General features: G+C 44.6%; 1 protein-coding gene across 7 annotated transcripts; it reads left to right on the forward strand.

The window, feature by feature from the left end:
• Window positions 1-2826: 2826 nt before the first annotated feature.
• LOC133114254 (delta(14)-sterol reductase LBR-like) lies at window positions 2827-19357 on the forward strand. Of its 7 annotated transcripts, none has more exons than XM_061223472.1 (16): window positions 2827-3458; window positions 6208-6303; window positions 8408-8641; window positions 8780-8933; window positions 9397-9476; window positions 11027-11197; window positions 12028-12211; window positions 12592-12785; window positions 12953-13007; window positions 15151-15345; window positions 17006-17109; window positions 17763-17888; window positions 17970-18138; window positions 18328-18408; window positions 18493-18615; window positions 18961-19357. In XM_061223472.1, the coding sequence occupies exons 1-16, from the start codon at window positions 2868-2870 to the stop codon at window positions 19119-19121; spliced, it is 2718 nt and encodes a 905-aa protein (XP_061079456.1). In that variant the 5' UTR covers window positions 2827-2867; the 3' UTR covers window positions 19122-19357. The 7 variants fall into 7 exon arrangements, with proteins under 7 accessions (XP_061079456.1, XP_061079457.1, XP_061079458.1 ...); XM_061223473.1 differs by having other exon boundaries at window positions 11027-11179; XM_061223474.1 differs by lacking the exon at window positions 15151-15345.
• The last annotated feature ends 2217 nt before the right edge of the window (window positions 19358-21574 follow it).

Below are 21574 nucleotides of genomic sequence, written 5' to 3' on the forward strand. Positions count from 1 at the left end.
CCAGTTTCCCCTTGGCTCCTGAATGGTTATGATATCAAAGGTAGACTGTTACAAAAACTAGACCATTACACCAGTTGGACTGAACCAATCAGAATAACACCAAACATTACTATATTCTGATTATCATGAAACATCTTTATGCCATCTCCAGTATTTCTGTGCTCAAACCCTGAAAGGGATGTGAGAGAAGGGGGGCTCCAGGAATCCTTCTCTAGCTCTCCCCCACAGGCATGTGTGCCAAAAGGTGGGGGCTAACAACGCATGCTCCGGGAGGGGGGAAGTCAGCAAGCTGACCAGCGCATGACACCAAATGTTACTTATGACTGGCTTACATTATAATTGTTTACTGGTCTTTGTATTCATCATTAAATCCTTCCATATCAGCATATCAGTGATCAGTAGTGTTGTAGGCTTGGTTAATTTCTGCTGATACTGCCACTTTTATGGGGAAAGCTTTATTAACAAAGCGTGTCGCCTCCTTTGTAGTATATTCGCCAGAGTTAAACAGTGAGGAGTGTCCATCGAGATATACAAGACCTGGAGACAGCTTCAGTTTATCATTTTCATGGATACCTATGAGCACCAGATCATGCACACTGCATACCATAGTCATGAGAGACCAATTTGTTCAGTGTGAAGAAATTTTACAATTTAAAAGTACTGTCCAAAATAGCATAAATTTGCCAATGTTAAGTCATAGTTTTGAATTAATGTCAATGGGGAGATTGAGGCTTAATAAACTGCAATACCTCTGGTAACAACTGGAGTGTGCTAGATTCAAGCAAGCTGCATATCTGCCATGTGAAGGTCCTGCAAGGTGATTGGCAGGCACTGTAATCAATGAAGGGCCAGAGAGAAAATTAATCACATTGCTGCTAATTGAATGCCTTTAGCTGTAGCCAATGTTATTAGTTTTTTCCATTTAAAGTTTTTCTCAATCGCTTTGGCCCATTTCCCACAACATTTTTAGGAGCATTTGCCAAAACATTTCATGCATACGGTGAAACATTATGGTTCACCACCAAATCTTTCAATTTCATTCTCATTGTTTCAATTACTCAGTGTGATCAAAATGAAAAGTCCCTTTATCATTGATTGAAATCAAGACAGTCAAAATGGTGAGAGAAACTGTCATTTTGACAGGGAACATTTTCTTTCTTTATTTGTTCCAGTAACTTCGAATCAGTCTCTCATTCTTCAGTACAATATTTCACACTGAAATATGTAAAAAACCACTTGTAAGAGACTGGACAACAATCTCACTTGCTGAGAATCAATTTTACAGTTACAGAGTACAATACAGTAAACAGAAAACACAACAATGCAGGGGAATCAGTTGTAAAACACTAATACATCACAGTTCTTTATGAACATCAAACATACCTTGACTGTAAACTGAAATAGCATGAAGAATGAACGCCTGTTTTCTCTGAATGTTTGTATAATTGAAGACACCGACCAGCCCACATCATCAACCAGCCCTCTGGCATTGTAAAACCATGGTTGATTACATGGTCCACAATGGTGGCCCTCATTTCACAAGAGACCATGTACCTGTTCTGGCTCTTCCTCTGTTTTGTGGCCTTCTCCTGACCATACCACCACACCTCCAAACCTCCCCTCCGAGTCGCTCCCCACACCCTCGGAGCAGCGGCCCAATTATGCCTCTCCCTCATGGGCCCGCCATACTTGGATCTGGCAGGAGTGTGATCCCCAGGCCATGGTGTGCAACTGCATCGAATGACAGAGTGATGCCTTAGTGACTGCAAGCTCAGTGCTGCTACAGTTCCCACTGTCTTTGTGCTCTGGCTTGAGTCCATCTCTAAACCTGAGGGATAGAACAGGGATGACCAGACAGATCACATCTCTCTCTTTACAATGCCTACTCTACTCAGCCTCTGCTCACCATACCTTCTGGAACTGTTGGCAGGAAGCCACTCTCTCTATCATGCCATTTCAGAGAAACAACTCTGTAAATAAGGTTACTATCTAGGTGGGACTGCTCAGAACCAGAAACATCTTCCCTTCTTTCTCAAAAATATTTAGAGAAACTATACACCATTCTGTATTGAAACTAAACTGTCCATTTGAGCAGTAAAATGTCACAGGCTGCAGGTCTTATGGATCAAGTCCAGTTGTGCTGTCCAATTTTTCAGGGTCTATTGAAGGATCCATATTGGTTTTGAGTCTGTGGGTCATGTGACCTGGAAGCTATTTAAAAAGAAAACATAATCTTTCCATTGAAAATAATATCAATTTTAAGGATTGAAAGTAGAATGAATATGGAGCTCCATTGGTCTGGAGTTAATATGAAGCTATTGAAATATTAACATGATAATGTAAATATATGTAAAAAAAACTAACTTGAACTCCTGCGGGGATCCAGGAGTTGTGCCCGGATGTTCATGTCCTCCTGATTAGGTATTATTTCAGCACTCTGAGCGCTGTGGTTAGAAAGCTCTTCACATTTTTATTTGACAACCACTTTTTTTTGCTCTTGACAAAAATGTTTTTGTAATCCTAAATGTGCAATAAAAGATCAAACAAAGTGTTGTGCTGCGTTCTCTGAGCTCCTCTGATTACGAAAAAGTTATTTTGTGCACTGTGGCCCATTTCGTTGAAGGGCTATTGAAGTCTGAAAATCAAAAATCAAACACAAAACTAACTTTCGTGCACTAGAGAGATTGTTTGTTTGATGACTTACTAAAAGTCTGCTCTCTCTACACTCACTGCTCTGCTCTGCTTGGCCTAAGTCCAACACCACACCTCCTGCAGCTGTGCGCAGAACCAGGAAGTAATTCCTGCTCTCTCTGTCACACAGTTTCAGAGAGACAGAAACTCAACTCTCTGTCCGTGTGAGAGGCAGAATGGCTGAGGCCAGTATCTCAGTGGATCAGGACCAGTTCAGCTGTTCAATCTGTCTGGATCTGCTGAAGAATCCGGTGGCTATTCCCTGTGGACATAGTTACTGTTTGGGCTGTATTAAGGGCTGCTGGGATCAGGATGATCATACTGGTGTCTTCAGCTGTCCTCAGTGCAGAGAGACTTTCTTCGCAAGGCCTGTTTTAAGAAAAAACACCATACTGGCTGACGTGGTGGAGAAACTGAAGAAGACAGGACTCCAAGCTGCTCCTCCTGCTCACTGCTATGCTGGACCTGGAGACGTGGTGTGTGATTTTTGCACTGGGAGAAAGCACAAAGCCATTAAATCCTGTCTGGTGTGTCTGGCCTCTTTCTGTGAAACTCACCTCCAGCCTCACAATGAATCTCCTGCCTTTAAGAAGCACAAACTGGTCAAAGCCACTGGAAACCTGCAGGAGAAGATCTGCTGTCATCATGACAAACTGCTGGAAGTTTTCTGTCGTACCGATCAGCAGTGTATCTGTCTGCTGTGTACGATGGATGAACACAGAGGCCATGATACAGTCTCAGCTGCAGCAGAATGGACAGAGAAACAGGTAAGGACTGGAGCTCTTACACGTAATTTCAGCGATTGTAGTGACAACCTACAGACTTATCAATTGTATTTTAATGAATATGTTTAATTACATTTTACACATATTACATTTTTAAATGTTCCTGAAAACTATGAGAAATGCAGCGATTTCCAGGTGTGAAGTAATTTAACCCTTGTGTAGTCTTAACATTCTGTATTTTCCCCTTGTCCTAAGGGTAAAAAAAGATCCAACTCCTAAAATAAAGCAGCTTAATTTAATTTTGAACCCCAAATCTATTTTGCATGAAGAAACAGCCTTTTCTCTTCACAAATTTTGTCATCAAATTTCAAGTCGAAAAAATATCGTTTTGGTGGTTTTCTCTGATGTTATACATAGTGGTGTGATCCTTAAGACAACACAAGGGTTAAATCTTAAACATTAACACTCTTATTATGTTAAGATTTTATGATCACTTTTATGTCTAGGGTCCAATTGAGACCAACAGTTGAGATAAACACACCTATTATTGTAATTGAAATACTTGGCCACTTTGGTTGTTACCTTCGTATTGTTTCCAAAATGACTAGCTTTTTATCCATAAATATGAAAAATCTGTGAGAAACATCTCATTATAGAGCCTAAGGTACAGTAAGTGAAAGTTTGGCATCTGTATGGGAAAGTGCCACCAGAATCATCCTCAAATATCCGAGATAAGAATTTTGTAATTGCTTAGGTTTTATACAGTTTCAGAGGGTCAAGAGAACCCCACACAACGCAATTGTATGCACCGTTGGTACAGGATTTAGCATAGCAGTGTTTATTGCATGTTTATCATGTAATGCTTTCCCACCAAATTAGAAAATTGTAAAAATCATACAGTATCATTATGAAACAAGATTAACTGATTTGAGCATGAACTGTGCTTTTTGGGTTAGCAGAGTAATAGACGCCGTCATTGTGTTTACCTTCATTTTGAGCAGATACATGACAGATCTCAAACAATAAATGGGTTCAAATTTACCCCAAACATAATAGGAGGGTTAAGTGATAGCCCTTCTCCACTGTTTTACCATCAGTTACTGTTGCAGAGTTCACATGAGGACATGTAATGTAAACACTATGGACCGAAGATCAGATTCTACAAACAAGGACACAGTGGCATTGATGCAATGCACCACTCAGCTACATGAGTGAGTGAGAGAGTGAGAGAGACAGAATGGATTTATTTTTATTTATCTACCTACATTACATTACATTACGTGGTATTTAGCAGACGCTCTTATCCAGAGCGACGTACAACAAAGTGCAAATCAATCACAAGAACAAGTGCAAAAGTAGACCTGAGAGGACAGTACAGTTCCGAGTCCTAGTGTAAACATACAGAAATTCAGAACCCTTGAAGAGTACAATCAACATTCAAACTAGCATACCACTGTTGGCAGCTAGAATACAACAACAGCCAATAAAAACAACAATACCTATACAAGTAACAATATCTATACATAAGTGCCATTACGGTCTAAGGCTAATCACAGTGATTGTGAGTTGGGGAGGGAAAGATGTAGCCTGAAGAGAGGGGTCTTCAGTCTGCGCTTGAAGGAGGTCAGAGACTCTGCCTTTCTGACATTCACCGGGAGGTCATTCCACCACCGTGGGACCAGGACAGACAGCAGTCGTGAGCGTGAAGTGCAGGTGTGGCGAGGGGGAGGTGCCAGACGGCACAAAGTGGCAGAACGGAGGGGTCTTGTTGGTGTATAGGTCTTGATAAGGGATTGAATATACACAGGGGCTGATCCTTTAACTGCCTGGTATGCAAGCACCAAAGTTTTAAATTTGATGCGAGCCATAACAGGCAGCCAGTGGAGGTTGCTGAGCAGGGGGGTGACATGTGAATGTCTGGGAACATTGAATACCAGACGGGCTGCAGCATTCTGGATGAGTTGTAGGGGTCTGATGGCAGATGCTGGAAGGCCAGCCAGCAGGGAATTGCAATAGTCCAGGCGGGACAGGATCATTGCTTGAACAAGGAGCTGAGTGGAGTAGGTGGTGAGAAAGGGTCGGATTCTCCGGATGTTGTACAGGAAGAACCTGCACGCCCGGGTCACCGTAGCGATGTTCTTGGAGAAGGATAGCCTGTTGTCCATCACCACTCCAAGGTTTCTTGCACTAGGGGATGAGGTCACTGTGGTATCCCCTAGTGAGATGGAGAAATCAGAGAAGGGAGAGGTTAAAGCAGGGATGAAGATCACCTCCGTCTTATCTGGGTTGAGCTTTAGATGGTGGTTGCCCATCCAGCTCTGGATGTCTCTCAGGCAGGCGGAGATACGGGTAGAGACCTGTGTGTCTGATGGGGGGAAGGAGAGAAAGAGTTGGGTGTCATCGGCATAACAATGATAGGAGATGCCATGAGCAGAGATAACGGGGCCAAGGGATCTTGTGTAGATGGAGAAGAGGAGGGGTCCGAGGACTGAGCCCTGTATGTAGTTTAGACTCTCCAGTGAGCCTAACCTGCAAGTCTTTAGACTGTGGGAGAAAACCGGACTACAAAGAGGAAATCTATGTGTACATTAAGAGAACTAAAAACAGGAAGACCATCATCTAGGATTCAAACACAATAACTTTTTGCTGTGGTGGAGGCAATGCTACACACTTCCTCACTGTGCTGTTCAAACGTGTCATAATCCTGTTAAATTTGGAATATGTTAATGTAGTTGAAAACAGGATATACTGTACCTTGTTAATGTGATACATAAAAATACTGTGTCCACAGAAGCAGCTGGGGGTAACACAGAGTAAGTTCCAGCAGAGAATCCAGGAGAGAGAGAAGAAGCTGCAGGATCTGAGGCAGGCTGTGCAGTCAGTCAAGGTGGGTACTGACCAGAGGAGAACACCACAGCTGACTATGTTGGAGCTCAGGCAGGGCTCTCCTCCAGTCAGTCAGTGAGGAGCCCAGTGTTGGGCCACGTTCCAGCCCTGTGGGGCTCAATCTCACTGAGCCACACTGTGGGGAACAAGCTCTGTGGGGTCCCAGTAAGAGCTTTTACATTGCAGTAATGGCATTTGGCAGACGCTCTTATCCAGAGCGACGTACAACAAAGTGCATACCCATAACCAGGGATAAGTGCGCTGAAAGACCCTAGGAAGTACAATTTCAACTGCTACCTGTACAACAAAGATAAGGACCAGGGCCTATTTTATTTATTTTTTTGTTGTAATACCGCAACACGCAAATGTATGAACAAACCGCTTACCTAGCCAAACACTGCTAACCTAGCCAAACTAAACTTTGTGATACACAAGTAAATCACAGAAAGACAACAATTAAGGTTTACAGGGAGGTAGGGAGAGGTGCAGCTTGAAGAGGTGCATCTTCAGTTTTTGCTTGAAGATGGGAAGAGATTCTACTGTTCTGACCTCAATAGGGAGTTCGTTCCACCACCGTGGAGCCAGAACAGACAGTAGTTGTGAGCGTGAGGTGGACGTTCGGCGAGGGGGAGGTGCCAAGCGGCCTGTGGAGGCTGAACGAAGTGGTCTGGCGGGGGTGTAGGGTGTAATGATTTTTTGGAGGTAAGCTGGGGCAGACCCCATAACTGCTTGGAAGGCTAGCATCAATATTTTGAATTTGCTGCAAGCTATGACAGGCAGCCAATGGAGGGAAGTAAGCAGTGGGGTGACATGTGAGTGTTTGGGAAGGTTGAAGACCAGACGAGCTTCTGCATTCTGGATAAGTTGGAGAGGTCTAATGGCAGACACTGGGAGGCCAGCCAAGAGGGAGTTGCAGTAGTCCAGACGGGACAAAACCATCACTTGGACCAGGAGCTGGGTCGAGTAGGGGGTGAGAAAGGGGCGGATTCTCCATATGTGTTATAGGAAGAACCTGCATGACCGGGTCACCGCCGCAATGTTCTTTGAGAGAGACAGTCTGCTGTCCATCACCGCGCTGAGGTTCCTTGCACTGGATGATGCCGAAAGTGTGGTATCCCCTAGGGAAATAGAGAGATCCAGATGGGGAGAGGTAATAGCAGGGATGAATATCATTTCAGTCTTACCTGGGTTCAGCTTTAGATGGTGGTTGTCCATCCAGCTCTGGATGTCACTCAGGCAAGCAGAAATACGGGCTGAAACCTGTGTGTCAGATGGTGGGAATGAGTTGGGTATTGTCAGCATAGCAGTGGTAGGAAAGACCATGAGCAGTGATAACAGGGCCAATGGAACGAGTGTAAAGAGAGAAAAGAAGCTAGGACTGAGCCCTGGGGAACTCCTGTGGCAAGGGGCCGAGGTGTTGATACTGTACCAGCCCAGGCTACCTGGAAGGAGCGACCAGAGAGGTAGGACTCAATCCAGTCCAGGGCTGTGCCACCAATCCCCGTTGATGACAGGGAGGACAGGAGGATGGAGTGATCAAAGGCAGCAGAGAGATCTAGAAGAATGGGGACAGAGGAGAGGGAGGCTGCTCGTGCAGCATGGAGTGATTCACTGATGGAGAGGAGCGCGGTCTCTGTCGAGTGGCCAGATCTGAAGCCAGACTGATGGGGGTCGAGCAGGTTGTTTTTAGAAAAGAAAGAAGAAAGTTGACTAGAAGCGGCTCGTTCTATAGTTTTAGATAGAAAAGGAAGAAGAGATACGTTCTGGATGATGGAGGGATCCAGGATAGGCTTTTTTAGCAGCGGGGTGATGTGGGCCATCTTGGAGGATGATGGAAAACAGCCAGAAGACAGGGAGGAGTTGACAAAGCAGGTGACAAATGGGAGAATGTCAGGTGTGATAGTCTTGAGGAGAGAAGAGGGGATAGGGCACAGGTTGTAGGGCGGTGGGAGAGCAGGAGTTGAGAAACATCAGAGTCTGGAAGGGGAGAGAAAGTAGAAAAGGGATGGGCCTAGAGGGGGGGAAGGGCACAAAGAGGGGGGAGAGAGCTGAGTGTAAGGCCTAGTTAAAATGTACAGGCCTTCTCTCTCTGCATCTCCAAACAGCGCTCTGCACAGGCTGCAGTGGACGACAATGAGAGGATCTTTACTGAGATGATCCGCTCCATTGAGAGAAGGTGCTCTGAGGTGAAAGAGCTGATCAGAGATCAGGAGAAGGCTGAAGTGAGTCGGGCTGAAGGACTCCTGGAGCGACTGGAGCAGGAGATTGCTGAGCTGAGGAGGAGAGATGCTGAGCTGGAGCAGCTTTCACACACAGAGGATCACATCCATTTCCTCCAGGTAACATCACTGGCTCTCTGACAGTCTGCACTATGTACATTGTACATGCTTGGTGAGGTGTGTTCCTAAAGATCTGCTCCTGGCATCTGCACAGCAATATGTAACGAGACTGTTCTCTGTCTGTCTGTCTGTCTGTAGAGCTGTCAGTCTCTCTGTGCCCCTCCTAGAGACTTTCCCAGCATCACTCTCAGTCCACATGTGTCTTTTGAGGCTGCGAGGAAATCTGTCTCTGAACTGAAAGAGCGACTGGAGGATATCTGCAAGGAGGAACTGGTCAAAATTTCTGAATCAGGTTGAAAAAACTTTAATGAGCAATTTTCTTTTTTCCAGTTTTTATTCCACACAAAACCATGGAGTGCATATTTTTCTCACTTTGTCTCTGCAGTGAAAAACATCCCTACTGTAGAGCCCAGGACCAGAGATTATTTCTTACAGTGTCAGTGCTCACTCTGAAACTCTGAGCTAGAAACACACACACACACACAATGTCTTTTTAATAAGGTATTGCGCTTCAAATGTAAAATGTAAAATGTAGAAAAGCACAATTCTTTCTTTAAAAAAACATGCATCATAACTGCCCCAATTCCATCATTGTGTATTTCCTCTGAAACAATCATGAACATACTGTACACACAAGTGGAGATGGAAAATAAGTTAAATCATGCTGTACACTGATAGTATGTATGGATAAAAAAATTAATTATAGACAGGCCTTACCAGTCCTCATATTAAATCAAAAATTTCTCCTTCATCAGATTCCTGTCAGCTCACACAGGACCTCAACACAGCATTTAAACGCCTCCGTCTGTCTGAGGGTAACAGAGTGGTGAGCCACGTAAGAGAGATCCAGTCATATCCTGATCATCCAGAGAGATTTGATGGCACAACACAAGTCCTGTGTAGAGAGGGTCTGTCTGGAAGCTGTTACTGGGAGGCTGAGTGGAGTGGGTGTGGGGTTTGTATAGCCGTGTCATATAAACACATCAGCAGAAAAGGACTTGGTCATTAGTGTTGTCTGGGAAATAATAACCTGTCCTGGAGTTTGTACGCCACTGTCTCTGGATACTTTTTCATGCACAATAATGTTCGCACTGAAATCCCTGTCCCCCCCTCCTCCGGAATAGGAGTGTACCTGGATCACAGGGCAGGAACTCTGTCCTTCTACAGCGTCTCTGACACAATGACCCTCCTGCACAGAGTCCAGACCACATTCACTCAGCCCCTCTATCCTGGGTTCTGGGTTTATATGGGAAGTTCTGTAAAACTGTGTGATCTTTGATGAGACCAGCTGTAGAGTGAGAGAAAAACACTGCAGTGAGAAAGAGAGGAGAAGTAAATAAAACATAAAAGATTTAGGGTCTGATGAGGTGCACACCTCTAAATCTCTACCACACTGGGGTCTGAGAAGCACATTTTACACAGTTCTACACCTCTACCACACTGGGGTCAGAGGAGCACATTTTACACAGTTCTACACCTCTACCACCCTGGGGTCAGAGGAGCTCATTTTATGCAGTTCTACACCTCTACCAGCACTGGGGTCAGAGGAGCACATTTTACACAGTTCTACACCTCTACCTCTCTGTGCTGTGAGTGACTCCTCTGTGCTGTGGGTGACTCCTCTGTGCTGTGAGTGACTCCTCTGTGCTGTAGTGACTCCTCTGTGCTGTGAGTGACTCCTCTGTGCTGTAGTGACTCCTCTGTGCTGTGGGTGACTCCTCTGTGCTGTGAGTGACTCCTCTCTGTGCTGTGAGTGACTCCTCTGTGCTGTGAGTGACTCCTCTGTGCTGTGGGTGACTCCTCTGTGCTGTGAGTGACTGCTCTCTGTGCTGTGAGTGATTCCTCTCTGTGCTGTGAGTGACTCCTCTGTGCTGTGAGTGACTCCTCTGTGCTGTGGGAGACTCCTCTGTGCTGTGAGTGACTCCTCTCTGTGCTGTGAGTGACTCCTCTCTGTGCTGTGGGTGACTCCTCTGTGCTGTGAGTGACTTCTCTCTGCACTGTGAGTGACTCCTCTCTGCTGTGAGTGACTCCTCTGTGCTGTAGAGACTCCTCTGTGCTGTAGTGACTCCTGTGTGCTGTAGTGACTCCTCTGTGCTGTGAGTGATTCCTCTCTGTGCTGTGAGTGACTCCTTTGTGCTGTAGTGACTCCTCTGTGCTGTAGTGACTCCTCTGTGCTGTGAGTGACTCCTCTCTGTGCTGTGAGTGAATCCTCTGTGCTGTAGTGACTCCTCTGTGCTGTGAGTGACTCCTCTGTGCTGTAGTGACTCCTCTGTGCTGTGAGTGACTCCTCTGTGCTGTGAGTGACTCCTCTGTGCTGTAGTGACTCCTCTGTGCTGTGAGTGACTCCTCTGTGCTGTGATAAAGCTCTGAGTGTGTTTTGCGCAGAGCCAGACGGGGTTTCGTCAGGGCAGCAGCCACTCCCCCTCCCCCTCCCCCTCCCCGTCCCGGGGGAAGAGACGCTCGTGTTCCCTGGGCAGGACGTCCCACCGCTCCTCGCCCCGCAGCCGGGAGTCCCCCCGGCCCAAGCAGCTGCTGGAGGTCAGGCTGTCCCCCGTGGTACGAGTGACGTCAGCGCGTGTGCCTTTCTAAACCGTCATTTCTTTTCATGCCTATGTTTTGCACTTTGAATTATCTTTGTATATGAAATGTGCTTTGTAAATAAACTTGCCTTGCCTTGCCTTCACTATGGGGTTTGATCCAAGTGTTCCGGACCTGCCCTTCAAGGCATCTAGCAGGACGCTGTATACAATTTACTGACAGAGAACACTAAATATGCCCTATTTATATTTCTGTAATTTCAGTCTCCAGATATGCTTATTATTGAATTAATTTGAAAGTAATGGATTATACCAGGTATTTATTTTGCACAGTATAACCCACCACAGAGACCAGTCCAGACATCCCTCAGTTGAGTCTGTGTTGATTTTTAAGATTGCTGGATGTCAATGCTGCTAAGTATTCCATAAGTGCTGAAGCAATAACTACCATTGCCGAGTGTGACCAGAATACCAGTTTTCTCTGGCGTTGCATCATCCTTGGACACGTAAAATGTGGTGTTTCATTATTTCTCTGAGCAAAAACTTTTAAGGGGTCCCTTATAATACACAGAACATTTTTTTACACCAAGTCTGTAGGAGATATCTGTTCTCCTTGATGCCTTGTGTAGTTTGGCATGTTGAAAGGTGTACGAAGCTTGCAATAATATACTGCTAGGACAAGTACTACTGCACCGTTTCAACCACATTTATTTATCCTTTATTTAGCCATGAAGGTCCCGGTGAGATACAATATCTCTTCCAGGGAGTCCTGGTCAGGCAGTGCATTGGCCTCAGACTGTAATGTGCACAGATGAGTTTGAATGTGTCCCCTCTGTGTTCCCGCGGCAGAAGACTGAGAGCGAGATGGACCATAGCCGTGCGAGCCACTACAACCTGCGCCGCAGGAAGGAAGACGCCGTCACCAAGGCGACCCCGTGTGAGGAGCTGGAGACCAGGACCGTGGAGCTGCTGACCGTGACCAAGAGATCGGCAACCCCCAAAACCACCGAGCTGGACTTCGGGGGACGAATAGGTGAGTGCTCTCGGCACAGGGGGGTGTTTCACGAGGAAGTCAGTGCTTCAGTCCATGTTCAGGTTTGGGAGGGCTCCAGGTTTTAGTTTGCACAGTTTATCCAGATAAGTCACAAATCCCAGGCCCTGTTTCAAAAAGCAGGTTTACTGAGTTAGCTAGATACCAGCGCTGAGTTAACTGAACTGCTCTTTTTACTTTTGACCAACCGTTCCAGATTTGAGACGGTTCTGGGTTTTATTCAGTGCAGTTACCCAACTATCTCGCCAATCCTGCTTGGTGATACAGGGCCCAGGCCCTTATAAGGAGCTGAATCTAGCTGCCCCAGACTGGACAGTTCAGCTCCCCCGCTTAATCCCCGCCCTGCGCGTCTCCTCTCCCAGGGGCCTTCTTCATGCTCCTCTTCCTCCCGGCGGTGGTCTTCACCCTCCTGCTGATCTGCACGGCCGACGGCAGCATCCTCAGCTTCCCGCCCCCCGTCCCGCCCCCAAAGGCCTTCTGGAGCACCCAGGTTTTCGGCGTGGTCCTCCTGTGGATCCTCTTCCAGGCCGTCCTCTACATGCTCCCAGTGGGGAAGGTAAAGACCGCCGGGGTCTCCTGGTTCAGTGAACCGTGGGTACAGCTGCACGAACCGCAAATTAGATTGAACGTGGTGCTTGCACGTATATTAGAGGCATAATGAAAGAGTTTGTTCCCTTTTGCACTTAATGATCTTAAGGCTTGTCACATTTTTCCCCACTCAAGGTTACTGAAGGAATTCCCCTTAAGAGCGGGAAGAGGCTGAAATACAGGATGAATGGTGAGCTCTCCTTTTGATGTGTGCTCAGGCCCGGCGCGAGGCAATCAGGTGCCCAGGGCAAAATAACGAAAGTGTGCCCCCGTGTGGACTTCACAAAACGGTGAAACACATGTGATAAAACGCCTCATATTACTGTCAGCTATTTAAAACCAGTACGCTGTTAACACCAACATTAAATGTAGGTTATAACAACGTTACCGACCACACACAACGATGGCAAATAAGCAGGTTACAGGCTCTAGAATGAACGAGGTCTGTACGGCTCATAGGCGTGCACTGTGCACTGGCTGAAATTCAGTGGCAGGCGCTGTCATGCATATCACTCTGAAAACACTTTTTTTCGTCATGGAAATACAACGTTTAAGTATCCCTGTGCCATCATTTCAATGTCGAAATGAATATGAAATGTTGTTGAAACAATACCAGAGCCAAATCATATTAAAATATGGGAGTTGTTTAACAATTAACCAGCGACGTTCTGAAAAGACGTGTTACAGCTGACAGTGGTCATTATAACGGTTTTATTTTGAAATGGGAAAAAAAGCTGTGTGTGTATTTAATTTTGCAAATAACTACGGTGTTAATTTAAGGCAGGTCTTTAGAACCACAGGTCCTGTGGCCCACAGCACGGGGCCTGTGGTTCTAAAGACCTGCCTTAAATTAACAACGGTTTTCTTTCAAAATAAAACCATTATAATGACCACTGTCAGCTGTAACGCGTGTTTTCAGAGCGTCGCTGGTTAATTGTTGTTGTTAACAACTCCCATATTTGTAAAATGATTGACATCTGTTCAACATGACTAATGTTGGGCGTACAATCCATAATCACTGCATAGTATTTTGCATTATGAACCTTTTCAGTAATGGCCTGAAGAAACATCCTTCCTATCCTCACAATCAGTTCGTTCTGAATATCCTTGCTTAGGTAATGAGTTGTTATGTCACATCTCTCAATTCGTCCTAAATGTTCACTCATTACTGGGTCATATTTAGCCATCAGCTCTACCTGCCCTAAGAAATGCCCATTGGAGGGGTCGTACAGTTTTTCTGTTGTCCCACGAAAGGCCATGTTACGTTCAGCTAAATGACAGATGATGCTGATAATTCTGGTTATCACTGCCCTCCAGTAATTTTGCTCTCTCTCAATTAGCTCCATGTTTTGACAGTCCAAAGTTCTCTTACTGGCCAGTCCAGCCTTAAGAGTGTGCCATTCCTCCATACAATGGGTGTGTGTTTTCGAGCGCTCGTGGCTACTTAGACATTCACCGATGTGTTTCCATACGTTATAGCCATCTTCTGACAGACAGACATCACGTTTCCCGAATAACATGCAACAAAAACAGAAAACCCTATCCGTAGATTCGGAGTACAATAACCACGATCGCTTTATTTTTTCACCATTTTTAAGTGTCATGAAAAAGTTCTCCTTACGAAATCTCCGAGGAGGGGAGTCTTTATTTAGCGGGAAAATATTGTTCATCAGCTGCTTTGGGCCTCTTTTAACTAACTCTATTCTGACTGAGTCAGAGATTCGGTTCGACCATAATGCGGGGTCATCAGATAGGCTTACTATTAAAGGCAGGTCAGCAGCCGACCCACCTGCTCTTCTCTCTGTCTCACTCTCACTCTCTTGGCCAAGTTCCGCAGCAGCATTTGCTAGCTGTGCTGTTGTCTCTTCCGCTGCTAGCTGTGCCTCACGTCTCTCAGTCTCAGCCACAGCACTCCCTTCGCCCGCCGCTGCAGGCACTGGCAGTGCCTGCTCCATTTCGCCATCCCCGGTAACGTTAGCTGAGGACTCACCACCGGCACAATATATATTATTTTCATTGAGGCGCCTGGCGCGGTGCGCGGCGCCCTTTGGGCTTTGGCGCCCCCTAGTGGCTTGGCGCCCTGGGCAATTGCCCAGTTTGCCCAGTGCATGCGCCGGCCCTGTGTGTGCTTGTTCTCCTGTTCTCAGTCCTTGAAATGAAATGGAACCCTGTCGATGGGAAGGAAACTGTCTGAAGTCCAACTTCATATACAAACACCAGCGTGTTTAACTTTGATATGCAACAGCTTGTAGAACCTTTCCTTACGGTTTTAGCAGTTTTGTAAGTCTTTTTGTCAGAAATCTGTGCTGAGAAAGTCTCTGTCTGTCCGGCAGGATTCTTTGCTTTTCTGGTCACTGCGTTGGCCGTGGGAGTGGCTGTGTACTACGAGGTGGACTTCAGCTACATGCACGAGCACTTCCTGCAGCTGGCCACGTCGGCCCTGCTGGTCTCCGCGCTCCTGAGCGTGTACCTGTACGTGCGCGCCCGCTGGGCGGCCGGGGACGAGCTCGCTCCGGGGGGAAACTCCGGTGAGGGCTGTGCCTCCAAACACTGCCACAAACATCAGCGCTAGGGCTGCACCCCTCAAACCACCATAGAGTATGATTCCTCAGGCTTAAACCACCATAGGGTATGATTCCTCAGGCTTAAACCACCATAGGGTATGATTCCTCAGGCTTAAATCACCATAGGGTATGATTCCTCAAGCTTAAATCACCATAGAGTATGATTCCTCAGGCTTAAACCACCATAGAGTATGATTCCTCAGGCTTAAACCACCATAGGGTATGATTCCTCAGGCTTAAACCACCACAGAGTATGATTCCTCAGGCTTAAACCACCATAGAGTATGATTCCTCAGGATTAAACCACCATAGAGTATGATTCCTCAGGCTTAAACCACCATAGGGTATGATTCCTCAGGCTTAAACCACCATAGGGTATGATTCCTCAGGCTTAAACCACCATAAAGTATGATTCCTCAGGCTTAAACCACCATAGGGTATGATTCCTCAGGCTTAAACCACCATAGGGTATGATTCCTCAGGCTTAAATCACCATAGAGTATGATTCCTCAGGCTTAAACCACCATAGAGTATGATTCCTCAGGCTTAAACCACCATAGGGTATGATTCCTCAGGCTTAAACCACCACAGAGTATGATTCCTCAGGCTTAAACCACCATAGAGTATGATTCCTCAGGCTTAAACCACCATAGAGTATGATTCCTCAGGCTTAAACCACCACAGAGTATGATTCCTCAAGCTTAAATCACCATAGAGTATGATTCCTCAGGCTTAAACCACCATAGAGTATGATTCCTCAGGCTTAAACCACCATAGGGTATGATTCCTCAGGCTTAAACCACCACAGAGTATGATTCCTCAGGCTTAAACCACCATAGAGTATGATTCCTCAGGATTAAACCACCATAGAGTATGATTCCTCAGGCTTAAACCACCATAGGGTATGATTCCTCAGGCTTAAACCACCATAGGGTATGATTCCTCAGGCTTAAACCACCATAAAGTATGATTCCTCAGGCTTAAACTACCATAGGGTATGATTCCTCAGGCTTAAACCACCATAAAGTATGATTCCTCAGGCTTAAACCACCATAGGGTATGATTCCTCAAGCTTAAACCACCATAGGGTATGATTCCTCAGGCTTAAACCACCATAGGGTATGATTCCTCAGGCTTAAACCACCATAGGGTATGATTCCACAGGCTTAAACCACCATAGGGTATGATTCCACAGGCTTAAACCACCATAGGGTATGATTCCTGAACCTGTTTGTGGACATCCAGCTCAAGTAGGGGGCAGGTGCAGGTGTCCACACAGGTTTATCGGAACAGCGTTTTGACCCAAAGCATTGCACAATATTTGGCAATATCACAAATTCTGCTACGATACGATCCAGAGTCATCTGATACAGTAAAGGAAAACGGCCCTTGTGAGTGATGATGAGGTCGAGTGGGAAACGTAAACAATGATGCTGGCAGTGTTGCAAGAGTGCAAACTGCTGTAAGATTATGAACATAAATATTTTGCTATGATTCATAACAATGCAGTTAAAAATGATACGGATCAGTTTTTCCACATTGTATTGATTGGATCGGATTATTGCCATTTGTACCGATACATGGTATGGCTAAGGTTGCCTTTTATTCTGTGTTAACTTTCCAGGTCATGTGATCTACGATTTCTTCATGGGACACGAGCAAAATCCAAGAATTAAGAACTTTGATCTCAAGTTCTTCTTTGAAATGCGTCCTGGTTTGATTGGCTGGGTAAGTTTTCCCTGAAGTTTATTTTAGTGATGAGTCACGTTCAGATGCACTCTGAAACGCATTAAAGTATGTGACCCTGGGAAATCTGTACTAAAAGTCAGTTTGCTAGTATCTGATGATAGTGAATGGCATCTTGTTAAGAACCCAGTTGTGTTTTTTTTAACCAAATGAAACTTAATTGTTTATGGTATTATTGGTTGTTTTTGGAAGCAAACCTTTCACTTTAAAGAGTGGACAGTACCACGATCTAGTAATATGTTATTGCGCTGAAAATGTTTTTGTGCCATGTGAAAATTTAAGCCCCCTTCCCCAGTGTGAAAATCTTGTATTATATTTGTATTATAATCACTTACAGTTAGAGGCAGATTTATAATTTGGTTTTCTATCAACTCTGTTCATTTAGCGTCCAGCCATGTTTTCAATTATGTGTACATTCTGCCCTCTAGTGGTAAAATGAGATTTCTCTACTGTACCACTGCTTTCATGTTACTGATAGATTTGGTTGAGTCTTTTTCCTTTTTTAGTCCATTAAGAATGGATTAAATATGTATTGGGTGTACCACTGTTCTGGGCCTCCTGGTGAGAATATATTTGGTGTTCAGACTTTACAGACTCTGCTGTGGATCAAATGTCCTGTTTTTTTCACCTTTCAGATTCTGATCAACTTTGCGCTGATGCTTACTGAAATGAAAATTCACAAGCTTGACTATCCCTCATCGGCCATGTTACTGGTCAACTTCTTCCAGTTCCTATACATTGCAGATGCTCTTTGGCTTGAGGTAAACACTATTCATTTGAAACTATGACGTTGTCTTTGTGCTGGTGTTACCATGTTTTACTGTTGTGCTTTTGTGTTCCAGGAAGCGATTCTGTCCACGATGGACTTTACGTACAAGGGTTTTGGGTTCATGCTGGCGTTCGGGGACCTGGTCTGGGTGCCCTTCACCTACACCCTGCAGGCGTTCTACCTCGTCAATCATCCCAACGCCCTCTCTCTGCCCTGGGTGGTGGCCATCTTTGCGATTAACGGTGAGCCTGGCCTAAACACTGAACCTCTGCATTTGAATGACAGTTTGAAAGTAAATTTTACAAAGCTTTCACACAGCTTCAGCCAATTTTTACTCAGTGATTCTCCCCCGGCCCATGTATATATTTTATCCCCAATTGTAGTGTTTTTCTCACGCTTTGGCTTGTATTTATTTTTTGTTTTCTTAATAGCGATTGGATATTACATCTTCCGTATGTCCAACTTGGAGAAGAACACCTTCAGAAGAAACCCCTCGGACCCTAAGGTGTCTTGTAAGTATTCTGAATATCTACTCACTTTGCCGCCCTTCTGTTTTTGCGCTACAGCGTGGTAATGATGCGTTTGTCTCTCTGCAGATCTGCGGACCATTCCTACTGAAGCCGGCAGGTCTCTGTTGGTGTCTGGCTGGTGGGGGTTTGTTCGCCATCCGAACTACCTGGGTCACCTCATCATGGCTTTGGCATGGTCCCTCCCATGTGGTGAGTGTCCAGTGCTCTTCATTTCTACATGAGAACGTTTGGCTCAGGGGTCACCAACCCTGTTTCTACCATCTACCGTCCTGTAGGTTTAAACTCCAACCCTAACAATGTACATCTCGTTCAACAGCTTCAGATCTCATTGAGATGCTAATGAGTAAAATCAGGTGTGCCAAATTGGGGTTGAAGTGGATGGTTTACTGGTCTAACATTGAGCTATTGACTGGTGTCCCTTCAGCAGTGTAATTTCATAGGGTAATTATACACGGTAACACACTGACGGCTATCTTTAAAATCTTAGAATACATACAATATAATTGTTTTCTTACACATTATTTTCTGTTCTAGGATTCAACCACCTTCTACCGTACTATTATCTGATTTACTTCACTATTTTACTAATGCACCGTGGCGCTCGTGATGAGAGACAGTGCAGGAAGAAGCATGGACTGGCGTGGGAAGAGTACTGTCGACAAGTGCGCTACCGTATCTTTCCACGCATCTACTGAGATGGGACACCATCCATCTACGTTCACGTCGGCAGCTAAGTTTGTGAAGTCATCTAAGTAACAGAAAAATAACAAGTGGATTTGGAAACATTAAAACTGCATTTTTATTTCAAGAAGAACTCTGAAAGACCTAGGTAAACAGCTTTTGGCAATTATAGAATAAGTATCAAATTTATACTCTTATTTAAAAGCATTGAAATCTAATGTTAAGCGAAAAATAAAAGTTCTGAAGAGTGGTTTTTTTGGGGAATGCCTTTTACAAAAAAAGTTTACAAATTTCAACAGCCTCCTAACCAGGGAATAGTCTCATTATATGGTGTATATTTGTGTACATATACATACATTTTTCTTTTTTCACACAAATACGTTATCATAATATTGCTTTGGTCATTTCAAAAAGGTTTTGCTTCAAAAACACAAAGTGTTGCAATTGTTTTGCTTGGCTTTTCTTTTAAAAAATAATTTGTAATTGTACCATTTGGTATGCGGCTTGTGTATATTGTATTTTATGAGATTTGAATGCTCTTTTTTATCTGTACAGTTGAAATCGGTCTCTTGAACTCTTCTTGCCCTCAGGATTAAGATTTTGTGAAGATCATTGATTAGGAAGGTTTGTCTTAATTCTTGTGTATATTTTTATAGATGCATAAGGAAAATGTAAAAAAAACACTAATGTGAGATTTCGTTTTATATCCAAAGTTTTCAATTTCGCTTTGCTACCTCAAACTCACTGTCAAATGTCCTCCCAAACCCAGGATCATAAACCTCTACTCAAGTGCAATGGGCTTTGTCTGTACATTTGGGCAAAGCAACATAACACATTTGGCAGTTGCATGAAGGAAAAAAATGTATGCTTACTGTCTGCTCACACTGGACCCCACAGCATTTAAACGCCTCCGTCTGTCTGAGGGTAACAGAGTGGTGAGCCATGTGAGAGAGATCCAGTCATATCCTGATCATCCAGAGAGATTTGATGGCACGACACAAGTCCTGTGCAGAGAGGGTCTGTCTGGACGCTGTTACTGGGAGGCTGAGTGGAGTGGGTGTGGGGTTTGTATAACTGTGTCGTATAAACACATCAGCAGAAAAGGACTTGGTCATGAGTATCGTCTGGGAAATAATAACCTGTCCTGGAGTTTGTACGCCACTGTCTCTGGATACTCTTTCAGGCACAATAAAGTTCGCACTGAAATCCTTGTTCCCCCCTCCTGTTCCAGAAAAGGAGTGTACCTGGATCACAGGGCAGGAACTCTGTGAGTCTCTGACACAATGACCCTCCTGCACGGAGTCCAGACCACATTCACTCAGCCCCTCTCTCCTGGGATTTGGGTTAGTTTGGGAAGTTCTGTAAAACTGTGATCTTTGATGAGACCAGCTATAACCAGAGTGAGAGAAAAACACTGCTGTGAGATGGAGAGGAGAAGTAAATACGTCATAAAAGATGAAAGTTGAGGGTCTGATGAGGGGCATGCCTCTACACCTCTACCACACTGGGGTCAGAGAAGAGGATATTAAACCAGGGGTGCCAATAATTTTGGCACCTATGGTTTTCAGAAAGAAATGTCATTACTTAATGAAAACAAACATAATAATAAAGATTCTTCTTTTTTATTAAGGGTGGCAATAATTCTGGAGCCCACTGGATTAAGAAACAAATTTACACTAGTTTCTTTTTTTTAATATATATATATATATATACAGCGGGTAAAATAAGGATTGAACACGTCACCATTTTTCTCAGTAAATATATTTCTGAAGGTGCTACTGACATGAAATAGTCACCAGATGTCGGTAACAACCCATGCAACCCACAGATGCAAAGAAATCAAACCTTAGATGTCCAAAAAATTAAGTTATGCGTAATAAAATGGAATGACACAGGGAAAAAGTATTGAACACACTTAGTTACATTTATTTAATACTTAGTACAAAAGCCTTTGTTGGTAATAACAGCTTCAAGACACCTCCTGTATGGAGAAACTAGTTGCATGCATTGCTCAGGTGTGATTTTGGCCCATTCTTCCACACAAACAGTCTTCAAATCTTGAAGGTTCCGTGGGCCTCTTCTATGAACTCTAATCTTTAGTTCTTTCCATAGATTTTCTATTGGATTCAGGTCAGGTGATTGGCTGGGCCATTCTAGCAGCTTTATTTTCTTTCTCTGAAACCAAGTGAGAGTTTCTTGGCTGTGTGTTTGGGATCATTGACTTGCTGAAATGTCCACCCTTGTTTCGTCTTCATCATCCTGGTAGATGGCAGCAGATTTTTATCAAGAATGTCTTGGTACATTTTTCCATTCATCCTTCCTTCAATTACATGAAGTTTGCCAGTGCCGTATGCTGAAAAACAGCCCCACACCATGATGTTCCCACCTCCAAACTTCACTGTTGGTATGGTGTTTTTGGGGTGATGTGCTGTGCCATTTGACCTCCAAACATGGTGTGTATTATGGC

This window comes from Conger conger, chromosome 16 (assembly GCF_963514075.1).
Source record: "Conger conger chromosome 16, fConCon1.1, whole genome shotgun sequence".
Classification (NCBI taxonomy): Eukaryota; Metazoa; Chordata; class Actinopteri; order Anguilliformes; family Congridae; genus Conger; species Conger conger.